General features: G+C 45.9%; 1 protein-coding gene across 4 annotated transcripts in view; it reads right to left on the reverse strand.

The window, feature by feature from the left end:
- Positions 1 to 10291: 10291 nt before the first annotated feature.
- LOC137561173 (uncharacterized protein HI_0077-like) overlaps positions 10292 to 19362 on the reverse strand; it is a 40303-nt gene continuing 31232 nt past the window's right edge. For all 4 annotated transcript variants that reach the window (XM_068272431.1, XM_068272429.1, XM_068272428.1 and 1 more), the window contains 3 exons: positions 15769 to 15922; positions 12424 to 12528; positions 10292 to 10881 (listed from right to left, as the gene is read on the reverse strand). In XM_068272431.1, coding sequence (XP_068128532.1) covers positions 10852 to 10881; positions 12424 to 12528; positions 15769 to 15922 — 289 coding nt within the window. In that variant the 3' untranslated portion in view covers positions 10292 to 10851. The remainder of the gene's footprint in view (positions 10882 to 12423; positions 12529 to 15768; positions 15923 to 19362) is intronic.

Raw genomic sequence — 19362 nt, forward strand, 5'->3', positions numbered from 1 at the left:
TGAAACGCTTTTTCTTATTTTTCTGCAGCGTTTCAGCTAGCGTTTTGTGTAGCGGTTTTGGTATAGTAGATTTCATGTATTGTTACAGTAAAGCTGTTACTGAACAGCTACTGTAACAAAAAACGCCTGGCAAACCGCTCTGAAGTGCCGTTTTTCAGAGCGGTTTGCGGTTTTCCTATACTTAACATTGAGGCAGAAACGCATCCGCAATCCAAAATCTGCAGCAGCCCGGGAGTATGCGTTTCTGCAAAACGCCTCCCGCTCTGGTGTGCACCAGCCCATTGAAATACATTACCCTAGCGGATCCGCACCCGCAAGCAGATCGCAAACGGCAGCGGAAACGCTCCGGTGTGCACTAGGCCGTAAAGAGTAACTGTCAGGCTGCAAAAGCTAATTTAATCCTCTAGTCTCCTGTGTTAAACAGTTTAGAAGGAAGCCAAAAATGTAATACTGAAGTTAAAAATCCCTCTTACTTTTGATGTGTGCTGAACAGCAAGGCTGTTAGACCCAAGCTCTTAACCTCTTGATGACCAGCTAACGCCGATTGGCGTAAACTGGTCGTCTGCAGGTTACCATGGAAACGGCCGCTCGATTGAGCGGCCTTTCCATGTCAGTTCACGGAGGGTGTCTCCGTGAACAGCCGGAGAGCCGCCGATCGCGGCTCGCCGGCAAAATGTAAACACGCGGGGAAGAAATCCCCGCTGTTTACATCATACGGCGCTGCTGCGCAGCAGCGCCGTAGGGCAGATCGGCGATCCCCGGCCTCTGATTGGCCGGGGATCGCAGGCATCTGATAGGCGGAAGCCTATCCTTCAATGCGCAGGACGGAACTCCGTCCTGCGCATTACGGAGAGAGGGAGGGAGGTAAGGAGGCAGAGGGCGGAAATGGCTGCGGAGGGGGGCTTTGAGGAGCCCCCCCCCCCCCCCCGCAAAACGCAGATGGCCGGCGGCGATCAGACCCCCCCGGCAGGACATCCCCCTAGTGGGGAAAAAAGGGGGGAAGTCTGATCGCCCTGCCATAATACTGATCTGTGCTGCGGGCTGGAGAGCCCACGCAGCACAGATCAGGCAAATCACCCCTAGTCGGCAAGTGGTTAAGAGGCCGCATACCATACTGCAAAGCATTCTGGGGCTGCTTCTTCCCACCTTGGGTCCTCCCCTCTGCTGCTAGCGAGAAGTTACAGGCTCATGTTATAACAGCATGTAACGCAGTCCAGCTCACATCACTGAAAAATCACAGGGCAGAGTATACTGCATGAGTCTGCTATTGTTCCTAGCCACATGGCTAATTAATATTCACTGCACAGTAGTGTTGTCTTTTTTCTGAGTCTAAGCAGGGAGGACATGAGGACACATTTGGCTTCATAGGAGACAGACAAACATGGAACCTGCCATGAGCTGTCAGAAGCATCATTCTCTGCAAATACTATATAAAAATTCTGTGAAATCCAAACGTGGACAGTGAAATGCATATGTAATGGAAGTACAGCCAATCTTTAGCTACTGATATATGTGTTTTTTTTCTCTGAGACCTTATACCTAACAGCTCCTCTTTAAAGGATACCCAAGCTGAAGGCCTCTTTCACAGTGGGACATTAAAGTCGCATGCTATAAAAATGTATAACGCAGACTAACGCACAGCAATGCAAAGTCTGTGCGACATTCACAGTGCACATGTTGCATTGTGTGTAACGTGTAGCAATAATTAGAAAGTGCTGCATGCTGTGCGTTTAGCAATAAATTTGCTGCGTTGTGTGTTGCACATGCTCAGTAATGTTTTTTTTTTTAAATGTAACGCATGCACAGTTTTCGTTCCATTAGTATGCGACGAAAACGGCGCACCAAGAGACACAACGCAGTGCAAAATAACGTCCTATTTCATAACCTACATGCACGTTAGGGGCACATTGTGCAACTTTAATGTCGCATCAAACGCAACGTCCCACTGTGAAAGAGGCCTAATAGTGAGGGTGAAAATGAGGGCATGTATGTTGAGCCTTACCTACACTGCATCTACAAAGAATTCACAGCAATCACTTTTTCCACATTTTGGCTGTGAATACTTATGTCCATGTGCTTTCTTAGTTATTTTTATTTTGGGGATTTGTGTGTAGAATTCTGAGGAAAATTAATTAAATCCATTTTGGAATATGGCTATAACAAAATGAGGAAAAAGCGATGCACTGTATGTTTCAGATTACTTTTGAGAGGCTGTTATGCTGTGGGAGTGACTTTAGTTAGTCACCAACCTTTGACTCTGAGGCAGTAACTCTGCATGCTCAGGCCAGTTTCACACTGCATATTGGCAGTAGTGGTGCAGTCCAGGGACCGCACCATAAAAAACAGGCCTTCGGGGATTACGGTGTTAGTACACGGCAATCCCCGTCTGGCAACTGGCCAAGCAGGAAGTGACGCTCACTTCCTGTGGCCGAAGCGATCATGTGTACGGAAGCGTATTGCTAAAATAAAACTCGTGACTGGAATTTTAAAAAATATGAGACGCTATAGATATCAGGGCTGTGGAGCTGGAGTCGTGGAGTTGGAGCAATTTTGGGTGCCTGGAGTCTGAGTCGGGAAAAAAAATGCACCAACGCCTAATGAATTTAAACTGTAAATAAAATAGAAAATATGATAAAATGTTCTATTTCTCAGACAATAGTCATCATAAATTTATATATACAGTAATAGCTCTGCTTAGTCCACAAAAATTAAATAAACTAATCAAAATTAGTTATTTGTGCTGTTTCAATAAAGCAGTCCCCATATTTTTAAAGTCAGATATACATACTGTATCTGATGGTCACTGTACAGTGTATATGATGTGTACATAGGAATCTCTTATATATACTAAATAACATCTATGCTGTAAGAATAAAGCCTGATGTGTAGCTGTGTCACTAATAGAGATGGTCATTGAGATGGAAATCATTCTGCGTTGATGCTGATTTATGCAAATGTATGCACTCTCTTTGCTCATTAAAACAAATCATTTAATATATTGTTAAAATTTGGTTTGGTGACTATGAATTAAAGGGTACCTGAGAGGGATGAAAAGAAAAGTTTTATACATACCTGGGGCTTCCTCTAGCCCCCTTTAGGCCAATCAGTCCCTCGCTGTCCTCCTCCGCCACCTGGATCTTCTGCTATGAGTCCCGGTAATTCAGCCAGTCAGCGCAGTCCGGCCTCGTGCTGCTCCTACAGCCAGGAACATTCTGCACCTGCACAATAGTGCTGCACAGGTGTAGTACGCTCCCAGCTGTGGAGTGTGTGCATGTGCATTACGCCAGACTGGCTCAAGTACCTGGACTCATAGCAGAAGATCCAGGTGGCGGAGGAGGACAGCGAGGAACTGATTAGCCTGAAGGGGGCTGGAGGAAGCCCCAGGTATGCATTAAACTTTAATTTCAACTGTCTCAGGTTTACTTTGTTACACAGAAGTACTATACTCTACATATGCACTCCCCACAGAGCTGCAGGCAATCCACTGAGAATGCTGTGCACATTGAACACAGAGGTGTTTATCACCCATAAACCTTGTTCAGATTGTACATGAAGAATGTGTAATAGAGGAAGAATCTCCTCATTCCCCTGCAGAGTACCTGCACATCACTCTTACATGTACCCACAGTTACATTGCCTAGGGCCTGATAGATGTTCTTTGTTCATGTCTGTATCTTTTACAAGTACTCTTACCAAGGACTAGTTTTAGTCTATGACTAAAGGGAATAAATATCCTTCTCACTTCAGTTGTCTTTTAAAATTCCTAAGCGTTGGCAATTAACCACTTGCCACGCTTATCTACGCCCCTTTAAAATTCACCTGGGGCACAGGGGCGTAGATAGGCATCTCCTGTTTGTTTTCCCGCTGTGAGCGTTCGCGTGCGCGATCGCGTGCACGCGGATGCGCGGTCGCGTTCGGCACCCGCTGGTCAGCCAATCAAAGTGCTTACAAGTTTGAATGAGCACTGCCAAAGCCAATGACAGTGCTCATTCATTCAGAATGTGTGTAAACATTGAATCAGTCACTATGCTGTTACAGTTACTGAGATCACTTGTGAGAGGATCTCAGATAACCAATACAGCATTAGTGAGTGATCAGCATCAGTGAGGTTTTTTTTTTTAAATAAATTATACCCCCATTAAAGGGAACCTTAACTGAACGGGGGGTATAGAGTTTTACTTACCTGGGGCTATTACCAGCCCCCTGCAGCAGTCCTGTGCCCTCGGCGCCGCTCTGGAATCCTCTGGTCCCCCGCTGTCACTTAGTTTCGTTTTTGACGACTCACCAGTCGCCGGCCGCCATGCGTATTATTGGACGCATTCACCAATGCAATTAGCGCTATTGCGGACCGCAACGCGTACAAAAATACGCGTTGCCGCATATGTACGCGTGCGGAATGCGGCAACGCGTATTTTTGTGCGCGTTGCGGTCCGCAATAGTGCTAATTGCATTGGTGAATGCGTCCAATAATACGCATGGCGGCCGGCGCCTGGTGAGTCGTCAAAAACGAAACTAAGTGACAGCAGGGGACCAGAGGATTCCAGAGCGGCGCCGAGGGCACAGGACTGCTGCAGGGGGCTGGCAATAGCCCCAGGTAAGTAAAACTCTATACCCCCCGTTCAGTTAAGGTTCCCCTTTAAGCCCATTAACCCTTGCCTCCCTGAAATGTTAAAATTGCTGTGGTTTTTAGGTGAAAAACCCTGTGGTAGAGAAGTGGTTAAGAGATGAATTTCATGTCACATGCTTTCAATCAACAAGATTGTAATATTCAAATTAGAGGAGGAGGAGTTGGTGGAATCCTAAACTGAGGAGTCGGAGGATTTTTGTACCGACTCAATGGGAGGGGGAGTAGTGTTTACATTTACCCAGCAGCCTCCTCCTTTAACGCGTCCCACAGCGCGCCCCAAGCCGCCTCACGTGACTACTATGCTTCCTCCAACCCGGAAAGGAGGAAGTGTTTGTAGTCACGTGACAGCCGATTGGAACACCGCATGGGACGGGTTAAAGAGGAAGGCTGCTGGGTAAGTTTAACCCTTCCCCCCCCCTTGCACACACCCATTCAGCTGCACTAATTAGGAGGATGAAATCCAAATGAAACTCATTCGGATTTCATCCGGAGCTCATTGCTACTTTCAGTCCAGCTCACTTCTCCATAGGAGCCACACAGTAACGTAGGTATGCGCACACGTAAGATAGGGTACTTCCGGTGCACCACGGCCAATGTGAACTATCCCATAAACTTACATTGCCCTAGCAGTAGCCTGCGGTAAAATTTGCGCCAGCGTGAAAGGGCCCTCAGGTTTTCGTTCAGGGCATGTTTCCACTGGCTGTGAATTCACATTGCATCAAAACTGACGCCAATGCAAGTCAATGGAGTACTTCCAACTGCATGCGAATGATGCAACGAGACCTGAGAAAAGAATCGGATGCATGCTGCGTATATACGCAACACGCATCCGATTCCCTTAGGCTACATCCGGACTTCTGGAACACAACCGGAAGTCACTTGCACTATATCTACGCTCCTTTGGACTTCAGTTCCCCGCCCGGAGCGTAGATATACGCACCCCCCGCCGCTGTCCACGCTCCCGCTCGCACGTGCGCTTCTGCGATCGTGCACGCCGCCGCCCGCTCGGAGATCAATGAATGGGAAAATTAATTCCCGTTCGTTGATCTCTGTCCCCCAGCAATGATCGGCTGCTTCTATGAGAAGCAGCGCGATCATTGTGAAAAAAAAAAAAAAAGTTTCCCTGCCTCCCTGAACATCCATCCTGTAAGCGTACTTCCGACGCTTACAGGTCGCATTCACAAAAAGTTACTGTGGCCATCTTGTGGACAAAAAGTAAAGCTACACCCAAAAACATTTTTCATATACAAATACATTAGTTTACATTATAAATTGACTCATTAACTCCCACACTCCAATTGTTACCAACTTATTTATTTTTTTTGTAATAAAAAAATTACAATATTATTATTTATATCAAGAGGGTATAACACTGTTACTTTATAAATTATGGGCTTGTAATTAGGGATGGACGCAAAACTGGAAAAACATGCACCTTTATTTGCAAATAAAAAATTGGCGCCAAACGTGATAGGGACATAATTTAAACGGTGTAATAACAGGGACAAATGGTCAAATAAGTTACATGGATTTTAATTACAGTAGCATGCATTATTTAAAAACTATAATGGCTGCAAAAACTGAAAAATGATTTTTTTTTTTCAAATGTTTTCCTATTTTCCCATTAAAACACGTTTAGAATAAAATAATTCTTGGCATAATGTCCCACCTAAAGAAAACCTAATTGATGGCGAAAAAAACAAGATATAGTTAATTTCATTGTGATAAGATAAAGTTATAGGTGAATGAATGTAAGGAGCGCTGAAAGGAGAAAATTGCTCGGATGCTGAAGGGGTAAAACCCCTCAGTTGTGAAGCGGTTAAGCATGGCTCTATTATGAGTCATTTACAGGTATGTAATTGAAAATGCCTTTTTAATAATTTGAATAATAAAATCTTCTCTGCATACTCAGGTTGCATGGTGATTTTATTTAAACCACACTTTACAGATAATAACCAGGGAGTTTGGTGTTGAAAAGTATCAAAAACTCCTCATTCATGGTTTAATAAAAATCATTAAAACAAAGTAACATTCATTAGTACAGTACAGAGATTATTGGAAAAGTTATGGCTTACCTGTGAAGAATAAATATGCTTAAAGGGACTCCGAGCAGTGCAGAAACTGTCCAGTCGCCCTACGCCTTTTAGTTTTCTCTATTTTTGAGATCGAAATCGCAGCCGCGGCAATTTCAATCGCGAAAATAGCGAAAACTAAAAGGCATAGCGCGGTGGTTTATATATCATTGGAAAGAGGAGAAAGAGAGCTTTAAAATGATATGCATCTTCCCATAGTTTCTGCACTGCTCGGAGTCCCTTTAAAGAGGGAAGAAAAATGTTATAGATCCCCGGTAGCAGTCCCATTCTCCACGGCCAGTCGGTGTAGGCGCAGTGTGGCCAAGCACCCTCCATGGCTGGGAACGTTCTGCAGGCTGCAGAGAACGGGACTGCTACCGGGAGATCTAGGAGGCATTGGACCGTGGAGGGGGCTGGAAGAAGCCCCAGGTATGTATAAAACTTCTCTTACCCTTCGTCTCAGGTACACTCTAAGGACCGAATTCAGACTTGCCTTTTATGAAGGCACAATGTCTACAAAAAAAAAAAAAATCCTGTGTTTCATGCAGGGCTGTGGAGTCGGTCCAAAAATCCACCGACTCCGACTCCTCAGTTTAGGATTCCACCGACTCCGACTCCTCGACTCCGACTCCTCTAATTTGCATATTACAATTTTGTTGATTAAAAGTATATAACATGAAATTCGTCTCTTAACTGCCAACGCCTAGGAATTTTACAAGACAACTGAAGTGAGAAGGATATGTAGACTACTATATTTATTCCCTTTAGACTAAAACTAGTCCTTGGTAAGAGTACTTGTAAAAGGTACAAACCGGAACAAAGAACATCTATCAGGCCCTAGGCAATGTAAGTGTGGGTACATGTAAGAATGATGTGCAGGTACTCTGCAGGGGAATGAGGAGATTCTTCCTCTATTACACATTCTTCATGCACAATCTGAACAAGGTTTATGGGTGACAGACAACACCTCTGTGTTCAATGTGCACAGCATTCTCAGTGGATTCCCTGCAGCTCTGTGGGGAGTGCATATGTAGAGTATAGTACTACTGTGTAACAAAGTAAACCTGAGACAGATGAAATTAAGTTTTATACATACCTGGGGCTTCCTCCAGCCGCCTTCAGGATAATCAGTCCCTCGTTGTCCTCCTCCACCACCTGGATCTTCTGCTATGAGTCCAGGTACTTGAGCCAGTCGGGCGTAGTGCGCAAGCACACACTCCGCCGCCAGGAGCATACTACACCTGTGCAGCACTATTGCGCAGGTGCAGAATGTTCCTGGCTGTGGGAGCGGCATGCGGCCGGACAGCGCTGACTGGCTGAATTACCAGGACTCATAGCAGAAGTTTCGGGTGGTGGAGGACAGCGAGGGACTGATTAGCCTGAAGGGGGCTGGAGGAAGCCTCAGGTATGTATAAAACTTTACTTTTCATCTGTCTCAGGTACCCTTTAATTTGTAGTCACCAAACCAAATTTTAACAACATATCAAATTTTTGATTTCATCAGCAAAGGGAGTGCATACATTTGCATAAATCAGCATCAGTGCACAATTATTTCCATCTCATTGACCATCTCTATTAGTGACACAGCTACACATTAGGCTGTATTCTTACAGCATAGATGTTATTTAGTATATATAAGAGATTCCTGTGTACACATCATATATACTGTACAGTCACAATCAGATATGTATATCTGACCTTAAAAATACGGGAACTGCTTTATTGAAGCAGCACAAGTAACTAATTTTGATTGGTTTATTTCATTTTTGTGGACAGCTATTACTGTATATATACTGTATTTATACATTATTTTTAATGACTTATCTGAGAAATAGAACATTTTATCATATTTTCTATTTTAATTACAGTTACAAATTCATTAGGAGTCGGTGCATTTTTTCCCGACTCCGACTCCAGGCACCCAAAATTGCCCAACTCCACGACTCCGACTCCACAGCCCTGGTTTCATGTATATGTTACGGTCAGAACCCGAAGTTTGGCCACTTCTAGTTCTGGCCGGCCACTTCGGGTTCTGGCCGGCCAATGTGCGAAGTGGCCGCTGCGCTGCGGCCAATGTGAGAAATGGAATGAGTCATGTAACATTCATGTATATTCTGGCCGCAGCGCAGCGGCCAAATGTATCGCAACTTAGTTAATTTAATTAAATTAAGCCAGCGGCAATGAAACAGATGAAGCTGCCGGCTTTTGCTCTGCCTCTCTCTCCTCCTCTTATTATGGGCAGCACTCGTGTCCCCCTCCAGAGTCGTTCGTCGCACCAGGGAAGCAGAGCGGGGAGGCTGCAGACATTGCTTCTGGCAGCACCCGCTCTGCGAGAACGGCAGGATTCCCTGCCGCAACGAACGACTCTGGAGGGGACACGCGTGTCCCCCCCCCCCCCCTCGGCTGCCCATAATAAGAGAATGAGAGAGAGGCGGGGGGAGGAGAGAGCGGCAGAGAAAAAGCCAGCGGCTTCATCTGCTACATTGCCGCCGGCTTAATTTCATTAAAATAACTAAGTTGCGATATATTTGGCCGCTGCGCTGGGGCCAGCAGATACATTAATGTTACATAATTCATTCCCTTTCTTACATTGGCCGCAGCGCAGCGGCCACTTCGCACATTGGCCGGCCAGAACTAGAAGTGGCCAAACTTCGGGTTCTGGCCGTAACATATATATTAGTTTGCATTTGAAATTGCAAAATCTCAGCTGCATGGATTCACATGGATCAGCCTCCTCCTTAGCAACTGAATAAACTCACTTAGGGTGCCATACATTAGGCGATTTGTTACTTGCCCACACACTGCAGACAGATTTTCTTATTGTAAATTGTCCTAGCACTGCCACACCGCACCCAGAGTGCCCCCCCTCTTCCAGTGAGTGGTGCATGCTCACCTGTCATGGTGGTGCCACTCCTCGCCTCTACCAGTGTCTTTATTTTAATTGCCGTCGTGAGTGTCCTACCATGTGACACCGATGCACGTAGTAACCTCAGCACATGGACCGGTGGTCATTTGGTACAGGTACTCGCGGTAACAAGAGTAACCGGACACAGGAGGGGGAAAGGAGTCCCGCTGGTGTGACAGGTGAGCATGCAACAATCGCCACGGGCCCAAGGCAAACTGGTCGGGGGGTACGTCGGTTATTGGGCAATCAAACACGGTTACCACTGCACACCTGACTGAGCCCTTAAAACCGAGATTTTCCAGCATGCCCAATCAATCCGTTTTCACCAATTTTTGCCAGAAATCGATCAATTGGGTGGCCATTTTACAGCACTGATATCTGCCCGATTTGATCATTATGATCAAATTGGCCGGATATCAATGCTGAAAATCAAGTGATGTATTAGCTCCCTTACTCTTAAAGGAAACCAGATACAAAGCATAGTGAAAGTTTTATACATACTTGCGGCATCCTCTAGCCCCATCCGCATGAATCACTCCCTCACCGCCATCCTCAGCCTTCTCCATCGTCTGTACCAGGTCCTGTAGCTACGGCCAGTGTTACACATGCCCAGTGCACTCCCCCCGTCTCTCGGGCGAATAGTACTGCGCCTGCGTAGTACTATTCCCTGCCGGGAGAGATGGAGGGAGTGAACTGCACATGCCCAGACTGGCCGAAGATATGGGACCCAGTACCGAAGAGGGAGAATACTGAGGGTGGGAGCGATGCGTGCGGATGGGGCTGGAACAAGCCCCAGGTATGTATAAAACTTTCACTATGCTTTGTCTCTGGAAATCAGTCTTCAGTAGGAAGGCGTGGCTACAGTGTGTCTAATAGCTGCACAAACCTCACTGCTCTGAGCAGTATCACTGCATCCCCCACATACTGTAAGGGGAAGTGCTTCCAATGTAGATTATTAATACAATAAATATTGCATTCATAAAAAGTGAGTATGAACGTCGTCTTCAAGCTACCTTTGTATAAAACAACAGTGTTTTAGAAGATACATATTTTTGGCACAGAAGTGAGGTAATAGGTAGTGGCAGAACCTGTAAGTCACTCCCAGTTACACATTGTCCAGCAATGAATGGTCTTACAGTGTAGGAGTAGTGTGGAACCAGCTGGCTTGCTGAGACTGTAGAGGGAGAAGGTGCTTTATAATAAGCAGAGCAGTGTTTGGTATCTGGCAATACAGCAGCTGCATCCTCTCAGGATGGTTTTACTAGAGGGAGGTACCACTGGAAGAGAGAACACAACAGCCTTAATTAATTACATAGCACAAGTCAATACACAGATCCTCTCCCCTGCTACACCATAAACTGTAACCTAAAAAGGTATTTTACTGTACAAAAAGTACTAAGATATAAGGGGAATCTTTGGGTCTAAAGAAGGTGATGAGCCACTTGAATTATTTAGGGAAATGTGGAGGGAGTTCAAATGTCACAAAAGTGCAGAAACTGAGGATAGAGAGGGACTAGGAGAAAATATGGCAGCCTCCATATACTTCTCGCTTCAGGTTCCCTTTAAAGGACAAGTGAAGTGAAAAGACTATGGAGGCTGCCATGTTTATTTCCTTTTAAACAATATCAGTTGCCTGGCAGCCCTGCTGGTCTGTTTGGCTGCAGAAGTGTCTGAATAACACCAGAACAAACATGCAGCAAATCTGTCAGATCTGACTAATGCCAGAAACTCCTGCTTGCTCAGGGTCTATGGCTAAAAGTATTAGATGCAGAGGATCAGCAGGACAGCCAGGCAACTGGTATTGCTTAAAGAGAACCTGAGGTGGGTTCTAAGAATCCTAATAGCAGACAGAGGCTGGGTCTGCGTAAACTGCCCAGCCTCTGTTGCTATACAGCGTCCATCCAGGGCCCCCCTGCACTCTTCTCTGCCCCCCATAAATCATCTCTGCCCCCCATAAATCACACGCCGCTGTTTACCTCTACCTATCAATCTCGCTGCTCCTCCACCTCCTCTAGGTCGCCGCTTCCCGTCCGCATTCCTTCCCTCCAATCAGCGGGGAGGGAAGGGACGTGGGTGGGAAGCGGCGACCTAGAGGAGGCGGGGGAGCGGCGAGATTGATAGTCAGAGGTAAACAGCCGGCTGGAGACTACTGCGTGTCGCCAGCACGGCATTTGATTTATGGGGGGCAGAGCAGAGCACAGGGGGGCCCTGGAGGGACACTGTATAGCAACAGAGGCTGGGCAGTATACACAGACCCAGCCTCTGTCTGCTATTAGGAGTCTTAGAACCCACCTCGGGTTCTCTTTAAAGGAAATAAACATGGCAGCTTCCATATACCTATATCTTCAGTTGTCCTTTAAGACTGCCACTGCTGTGTCCTCTGTTGAAGTAGAAAACATTCATATTGGCTATAAAACATTTCAACTGTGATTGCTAGATGGTACTTTTGAGTTCAGGACTGAATTTACAATCCCCATTCAAAAAAAATGTAATAAGGCTGTGTAAAGGGTGTATATAAAAACAGAATGTGGTGATTTGTTATTTCTGTAAACTCTATATTTAATTAAAAACAGTACAGAGACAGCATAATGTTAAAAAATAGAAATAATATATATTTTTAAATATACACTCATTTTTAATTTGTTGCTGGCCACACATTTATCAGTGTGTGGCATCACCTATGGGATTCTAAATGTATTCACTTCAGAATGGTAGACAGAGGTTTCTCCCCAGAAGTGATGAACAATAAGAGCCACATAACTGCACTGTGTCTTTATTTTGTGGTGCGATGTAGGATAAGTTACATGACACAACATTACCTCTTCTGACATCCCAGCTGATTTCCTGCCCTCAGTATTGAATGGAGGTTTCAAGTATCCTTTGAAGTACAGCGGTACCAATTCATGGAAAGTGGATAAGCAGTCCTGCAGAGGGAGAGGAATGGTACGCTACAGTGTAAACAATGACTAAAATATAAGTGTACTAATAAGATTACTTCCTGCAGCTTCTTTCTGTCATTCAGTCCACAAACACTGTGATGCTTTGGACAAGCCCATTTATGAGGGTCACCCAGAAAGTAATGCTAGCTACACACTATGAGATTTTCTGGCCGATTTACTGTCAGATCAATTATTTACAACATGTTCGATCTGCTTTCCGATTGATTTCCGAGCATTTTCTGATTAATTTCCGTTCAATTAAACAGGAAATCGCTCGGAAAATGCTCGGTAATCGATCGAAAAACAGACTGAACATATTGGAAATAATCGATCTGACAGTAAATCGGCCAGAAAATCTCATAGTGTGTACCCAGCATAAGGCTTCATTTCCACCAGACGCGATCAGCTCAAAAAAAGTGGATTGTGGCTGTTCTTTCTATCATAATTCGCGGTGCTCATTTTCCATCAGCTCGTTCTGATTTGTAGCAAATGGCAATCATCGGGCTGCACAATTTTTGGTGCAATCGCACTCCATTCTTGACGGTTCATGGCACAATTGCGGCGAGTGGAAAATGTAGGCTGTACAATCACATTGCAATTTTGAGTGTGATCACACCTAATGGAAAAGCAGCCTTACAGTCGTTTTCATTTACTCAATTAACCTCCTTGCCGGTTATCCCGAGCTCAGCTTGGGGTAACCCGCCGCGGAGGATTACTCTGGCCCTGCTGGGCCGATTTGCATAACTTTTTTCTTTATTACATGCAGCTAGCACTCTGCTAGCTGCGTGTACCATCCAATCGCCGCCGCTCACCGCCGATCCGCCGTGCCGCACCCCCGCCCCCTCCAGACCCCTTGCGCAGGCTGGCCAATCAGTGCCAGGCAGCGCTGAGGGGTGGATCGGGACTCCGTCTGACTTCAATGACGTCAGTCCGATCGTCGCCATGGCGACGGGCAAAGCCCATACAGGAAATCCCGTTCAGAACAGGATTTCCTGTTGGGTATTTGCGCCAGAGGGGATCGAAGGGGGAGAAGCATGTAGCTAGCGCTAGGCTAGCTACATGCTTAAAAAATAAAAACAACCCTACCGCTGCCGTGCGCAGCAAGTAATTCGAACGGCAGGGAGGTTAAGGAAACATTTTATTTATTTTATTGAAACACTGTTTTGATACTCCTCCATAATATAATCACTCGTTTTATATAAGCTTTTGTCATATTTCTAAAATGTTTTCAATCCTTTTGTCATAGTAGAATCACACTTCTCACCTATGGTTTGGAGGAATGGGGTGGGGGTGCTTCATGGTAATGCTGTTGAATAAGCAGTTACTGGCATTCTGTGGTCATGTGACAAGTGGTGCATGGAGAGAAGAGGTCAACCTGACAGACTGAAGTTACGTTACACAGAAATAATCCTATTATTAATGATCTTTTCTAAAAGTACTGACATTTATCCAGGCCATTTTGTAGAAAAGCAATACTTTTAGTCTTCATACTTGCTTTGCTTTACTTGCTGACATGCCAGCAGCATGTAGCTATACCAGAGACAGTAGCTCTTTATTAGGCATAAAGGACATGTTAAATGAGCTGTAAGGATACCAACAAAGTTGACAACATCTGTACTCAGGTGTAGCTATCATACAAATGTGAACAACCGTACATTATTACCACAGTAATCTTATTAGTAGTTGATATACTTTAGGAGGTTATAGATAACCCCTGTTAATTTCTCTAATGCTAGGTACACACGGTACAATTTACTGTTAGTTACCTGCCAGATCGATTTTTCCCAACATGTCCAATCTTAATTTTGATCGATTTTCTGATCGATTTCCGCTCTTTTCTATGTGTTTATAGTGTGTGACTATGAATCTGGGGCCTGTCTATGCTGAATTCATATTATTAAAGAAAACCTGTAACATCAAAAAGTTCCCCTGGGAGGTACTCACCTCGGGAGGGGAAGCCTCAGGGTCCCAATGAGGCTTCCCATGCCGTCCTCCGTCCCACGGGGGTCTCCCTGCAGCTCTCCGAACAGCGGCGATGTAAATATTTGCCTTCCCGGCTCCTGCGCAGGCGTTGTGGAGGCTCTCTGCTCCAAAATAGGCGGAAATACCCGATCACCGTCGGGTCTGCTCTACTGCGCAGGTGCAAGTCTCTGGCGCCTGCGCAGTAGAGCGGACCCGACTGAGATCGGGTATTTCCGTCTACTTCGGAGCGGAAAGCCGCCACAGCGCCCCCGCTGGAGCCTGGAAAGGTAAATATCGAACAGGCTGACGGATCTGTCTGGCCGCTGTTCGGAGGGCTGCAGCGAGACCCCCATGGGACAGAGGATGGCGTGGGAAGCCTCATTGGGACCCTAAGGCTTCACCCTCCCGAGGCGAGTACCCCCCAGGGGAACTTCTTGATGTTACAGTGTCTCTTTAAAAGGTTATTAAAGTGATTTTATCATTTCTGTGTGAGAGAGTGGGGTAGTAACCCCTAATCTTTAAAAAGAAGTTGGCAAGGGCAGTTTTCCATTCACTTTCAGATTCCTTTAGACAACATAGCTGCCATACTGCATCATGGCCCATATGCAATTAAACTGGAATGAAACCCAGCATTTCTTTTTTGCTCTAATAGATTATTTACAGCATATTACATACAACCAGCTTTTTTTTATTTTTTTTACTAGAACAGCATTCAAAGGGTTACACACAGGACTTAGAAGCTTCCCTGCCAGCAAAGCTGAACGCATCCGAACTAAAGATAATGTTATCTTGTGGCAGTACAGCAAAACACACTGGGCACTGACCCTTTAAACGCTTTATTTTCCGGTATTAAGACAATCAGAACAATGGTAAAGTCCATAAAACATGTGCATCAAACCTGGATTGATGTTCGCGTATGGGTGCTCGAGGGTCGGGTGACCAGGGGGCACAACACTTTGTGCCGTCCAACCATGGCGAAAAAAAAAAAAGTACAACAAAATGATTTTTTATATATTTTTTTGCTTGCTGGCGTTTTAAAAGGCATATTTATTTACAAGTTGTGAAAATATCACCTAGGAGAAAACTCAGGTGAAAAATGTAATTGCATATGGGCCCATAATAACTCTGATCAATGTCTGCTGGACAGAATTAAATGAATATGGAACTCAAACACATAAAAATACCTGTACAGTATAGCTGAGGAATAGTAGTTACACAGTAGCAGATTAGGATGCTGGTAAGACCAATGTCTTAATAACTTACCCGCTGCTCCTTGGCACAGATGTAAGTGAACCACCTCAGGCCAGCTGCCACATGTGTGATTTCATCAGTGTAAAGTACCTCCAGTATTTGAGCTGAGCCTTCATCCCCCTGAGCCAGGAATCGCTGCAGTGTCTGTGGGTGGACATCTAGACCTCTGCAAAGCATAGTATAGCTATTCATGTAGAACAGAACAGGATGCACACAGTAAAGTTTCACAGTGCATTGCATTATACTATTACTGACGGCACACATACCATATGTGGGCAGAATCACACTCAAACATCATGTTACGGCATTTGTCTGTCCCCCTCTGAATGCCATTATGACTGTAAAACACACTATTTTTTTTCACTGTATTGCCAATCATTCGAACACTGCTGTTACTAGCATCTGTAATGCTCTAATTCAGTGTTTCCCAACCAGTGTGCCGCGGCACACTGGTGTTCCGTGGGAGGTTATCAGGTGTGCCGTGACAGGAGGCGAGGTGACGTCATAAGTATGTGGGAAGGTGGCAGGCAATGCGTGCACAGTGTGCGTGCACAGTATTAGCAGGCAGCGCTGAGTGGACGCCAACGCACATATCGGGCTCGCCGTAACATGGAAACTACATTTGCCTAGTTCCGCCTCCTGGCTCTCCTATTGGCTGATGCGGCGCCGGCGAGAGTCAAATTGGAGGACGGAAAGCGTAAGTGGGGTTGGCACAGCAGTTAGTTGTGTGACAGCACACGGTGTTAGGCCTCAGGACGGGTCCCGCACGCGCTCCCATGAGACTCCCCCGGTCCCCTCTGTGACACCTTCCACATCCGACCTACAGGACGGCGGCAGGCCGGGCTACATAGTTAGCCCAGAGTAGCAAGTACACTGCCAGCAGTTAGCAGCTACACTGGACTAACTGCTGGCTACACTGGGCTAACTGTACTTGCTATACTGTGGTAACTATACTTGCTATACTGGGCTAACTGTACTTGCTGTACTGTGGTAACTATACTTGCTATACTGGGCTAACTGTACTTGCTGTACTGTGGTAACTATACTTGCTATACTGGGCTAACTGTATTTGCTGTACTGGGGTAACTACTATACTAACTATTGGGGGTAACTATACTCAAAATTGGGGAAAGGGGGGTGCTGCCGCCGCCACTAACCACGCCCCCAGGGTGCCCCAGAGAAAAGTTTGGTCGCGATAGTGTTCCCCGGGCTCAAAAAGGTTGGGAAACACTGCTCTAATTACTCAAAAGCAGCATGTAAAAATCCATAGCTTTAGTGCTGTCTGTTTCTCAAACAATGGTCTGTACAGCCATTGTAGAGAGTGATCCATTCACACGCATTGGTTCATGCCAAGCGCTATTCTGCATCTAACAGCTAAAAAGTGGTGATACCAAAACTACCATTCTTTTGACTTGAGGTAGAGGCCAGCATCGGGTCGGCTACCCGCAGGTAACTAGAAATGCAGGTGGGGTTCGGGTACCCATTTTGATTTTAATCGGGTTGTGGATCGGATGTGGGTAGTGGGTCTGCAGGTATCAGATTCACCAGAAAGTGGGTTGCAGGTTGGGTGCGGGTAGGAGGGCTGCGGGTACCAGATTCACCAGAAAGTGGGTTGCGGGTCAGGTGCGGGTAGTGGGTCTGCAGGTACCAGATTCACCAGGTGGGTTGCGGGTTGGGTGCGGGTAGCGGGGCTGCGGGTACCAGATTCACCAGGTGGGTGGTGGGTTGGGTGCGGGTAACAGGGCTGCGGGTACCAGATTCACCAGAAAGTGAGTTGCGGGTCAGGTGCGGGTAGTGGGTGCGGGTACCAGATTCACCAGGTGGGTTGTGGGTTGGGTGCGGGTAACAGGGCTGCGGGTACCAGATTCACCAGAAAGTGAGTTGCGGGTCAGGTGCGGGTAGTGGATGTGGGTACCAGATTCACCAGGTGGGTTGTGGGTTGGGTGCGGGTATCGGGGCTGCGGGTACCAGATTCACCAGGTGGGTTGGGTGCGGGTAGCAGGGCTGCAGGTACCAGATTCACCAGAAAGTGAGTTGCGGGTCAGGTGCGGGTAGTGGGTGCGGGTACCAGATTCACCAGGTGGGTTGTGGGTTGGGTGCGGGTATCGGGGCTGCTGGTACCAGATTCACCAGGTGGGTTGTGGGTTGGGTATCGGGGCTGCAGGTACCAGATTCACCAGGTGGGTTGCGGGTCGGGTGCGGGTATCGGGGCTGCGGGTCTGAAAAATTAGACCCGTGCAGGCTTCTAACTTGTGGCCATTCACAAACGTTTAAGAGCACTGTAAATGTAATTTATTTGCAGGCAGGATTACTGGGTGCTGTAATGTGGAGGCCCATCATTTAAAGGACCACTACAGCGAAAAAGCAGTTAAAATCTGACAGAAGTGACAGGCTTTGGACAAGTCCATCTCCTAAAGGGGGATTCTCAGGGTTTTCAAAAGAATTTCCTGAACTGCAGTTGCCAAGTCTAACTGTGAAAATACAGCTAAGTCCCCGTTATCCGGAACTCAGGCAAACAGAAGTCTCAACTAACCAGCATGCCTGAGTGAGAACGGGGACTTTACTTTGCGTTTGGCGGGTTTTGAGGCTATTTAAATACTTACTGAGCCTCCAGCAACGTGTTTGAGCTTTCCGGCATCACCTAGCGGGCTCCTAGCAACTTTTATGCACACAAGTGGGGTGTCATGAGACCCGATGCAGGTCAGTTATCAAGCCATTAGCAGTCCGCTAGGTGATGCAGAAAGGCTGCTACATGTCGATGGGGGCTCGATAAGTATTGGGGGGGGGGAGGTTTGTGCATTTCAGGCCGGTTGCTTAACCACTTGAGGACCGTGGGCTTTACCCCCCTTAAGGACCAGGCACTTTTTTTCCATTCAGACCACTGCAGCTTTCATGGTTTATTGCTCGCTCATACAACCTACCACCTAAATGAATTTTGGCTCCTTTTCTTGTCACTAATAAATCTTTCTTTTGGTGCTATTTGATTGCTGCTGCGATTTTTACTTTTTATTATATTCATCAAAAAAGACATTAATTTTGTCAAAAAAATGATTTTTTTAACTTTCTGTGCTGGTATTTTTCAAATACAGTAACATTTCTGTATACATGCAGCACGAAAAATGTGGACAAACATGTTTTTGATTAAAAAAAACCCATTCAGCCTATATTTATTGGTTTGGGTAAAAGTTATAGCGTTTACAAACTATGGTGCAAAAAGTGAATTTTCCCATTTTCAAGCATCTATGACTTTTCTGACCCCCTGTCATGTTTCATGAGGGGCTAGAATTCCAGGATAGTATAAATACCCCCCAAATGACCCCAATTTGGAAAGAAGACATCCCAAAGTATTCACTGAGAGGCATAGTGAGTTCATATAAGATATTATTTTTTGTCACAAGTAAGCGGAAAATGACACTTTGTGACAAAAAAAAAAAAAGTTTTCATTTCTTCTAACTTGCGACAAAAAAAAAAAAAATGAAATCTGCCACGGACTCACCATGCCCCTCTCTGAATACCTTGAAGCGTCTACTTTCCAAAATGGGGTCATTTGTTGGGTGTGTTTACTGTCCTGGCATTTTGGGGGGTGCCTAATTGTAAGCACCCCTG

The sequence above is a fragment of the Hyperolius riggenbachi genome, chromosome 3, assembly GCF_040937935.1.
Source record: "Hyperolius riggenbachi isolate aHypRig1 chromosome 3, aHypRig1.pri, whole genome shotgun sequence".
NCBI classification, from domain to species: Eukaryota; Metazoa; Chordata; class Amphibia; order Anura; family Hyperoliidae; genus Hyperolius; species Hyperolius riggenbachi.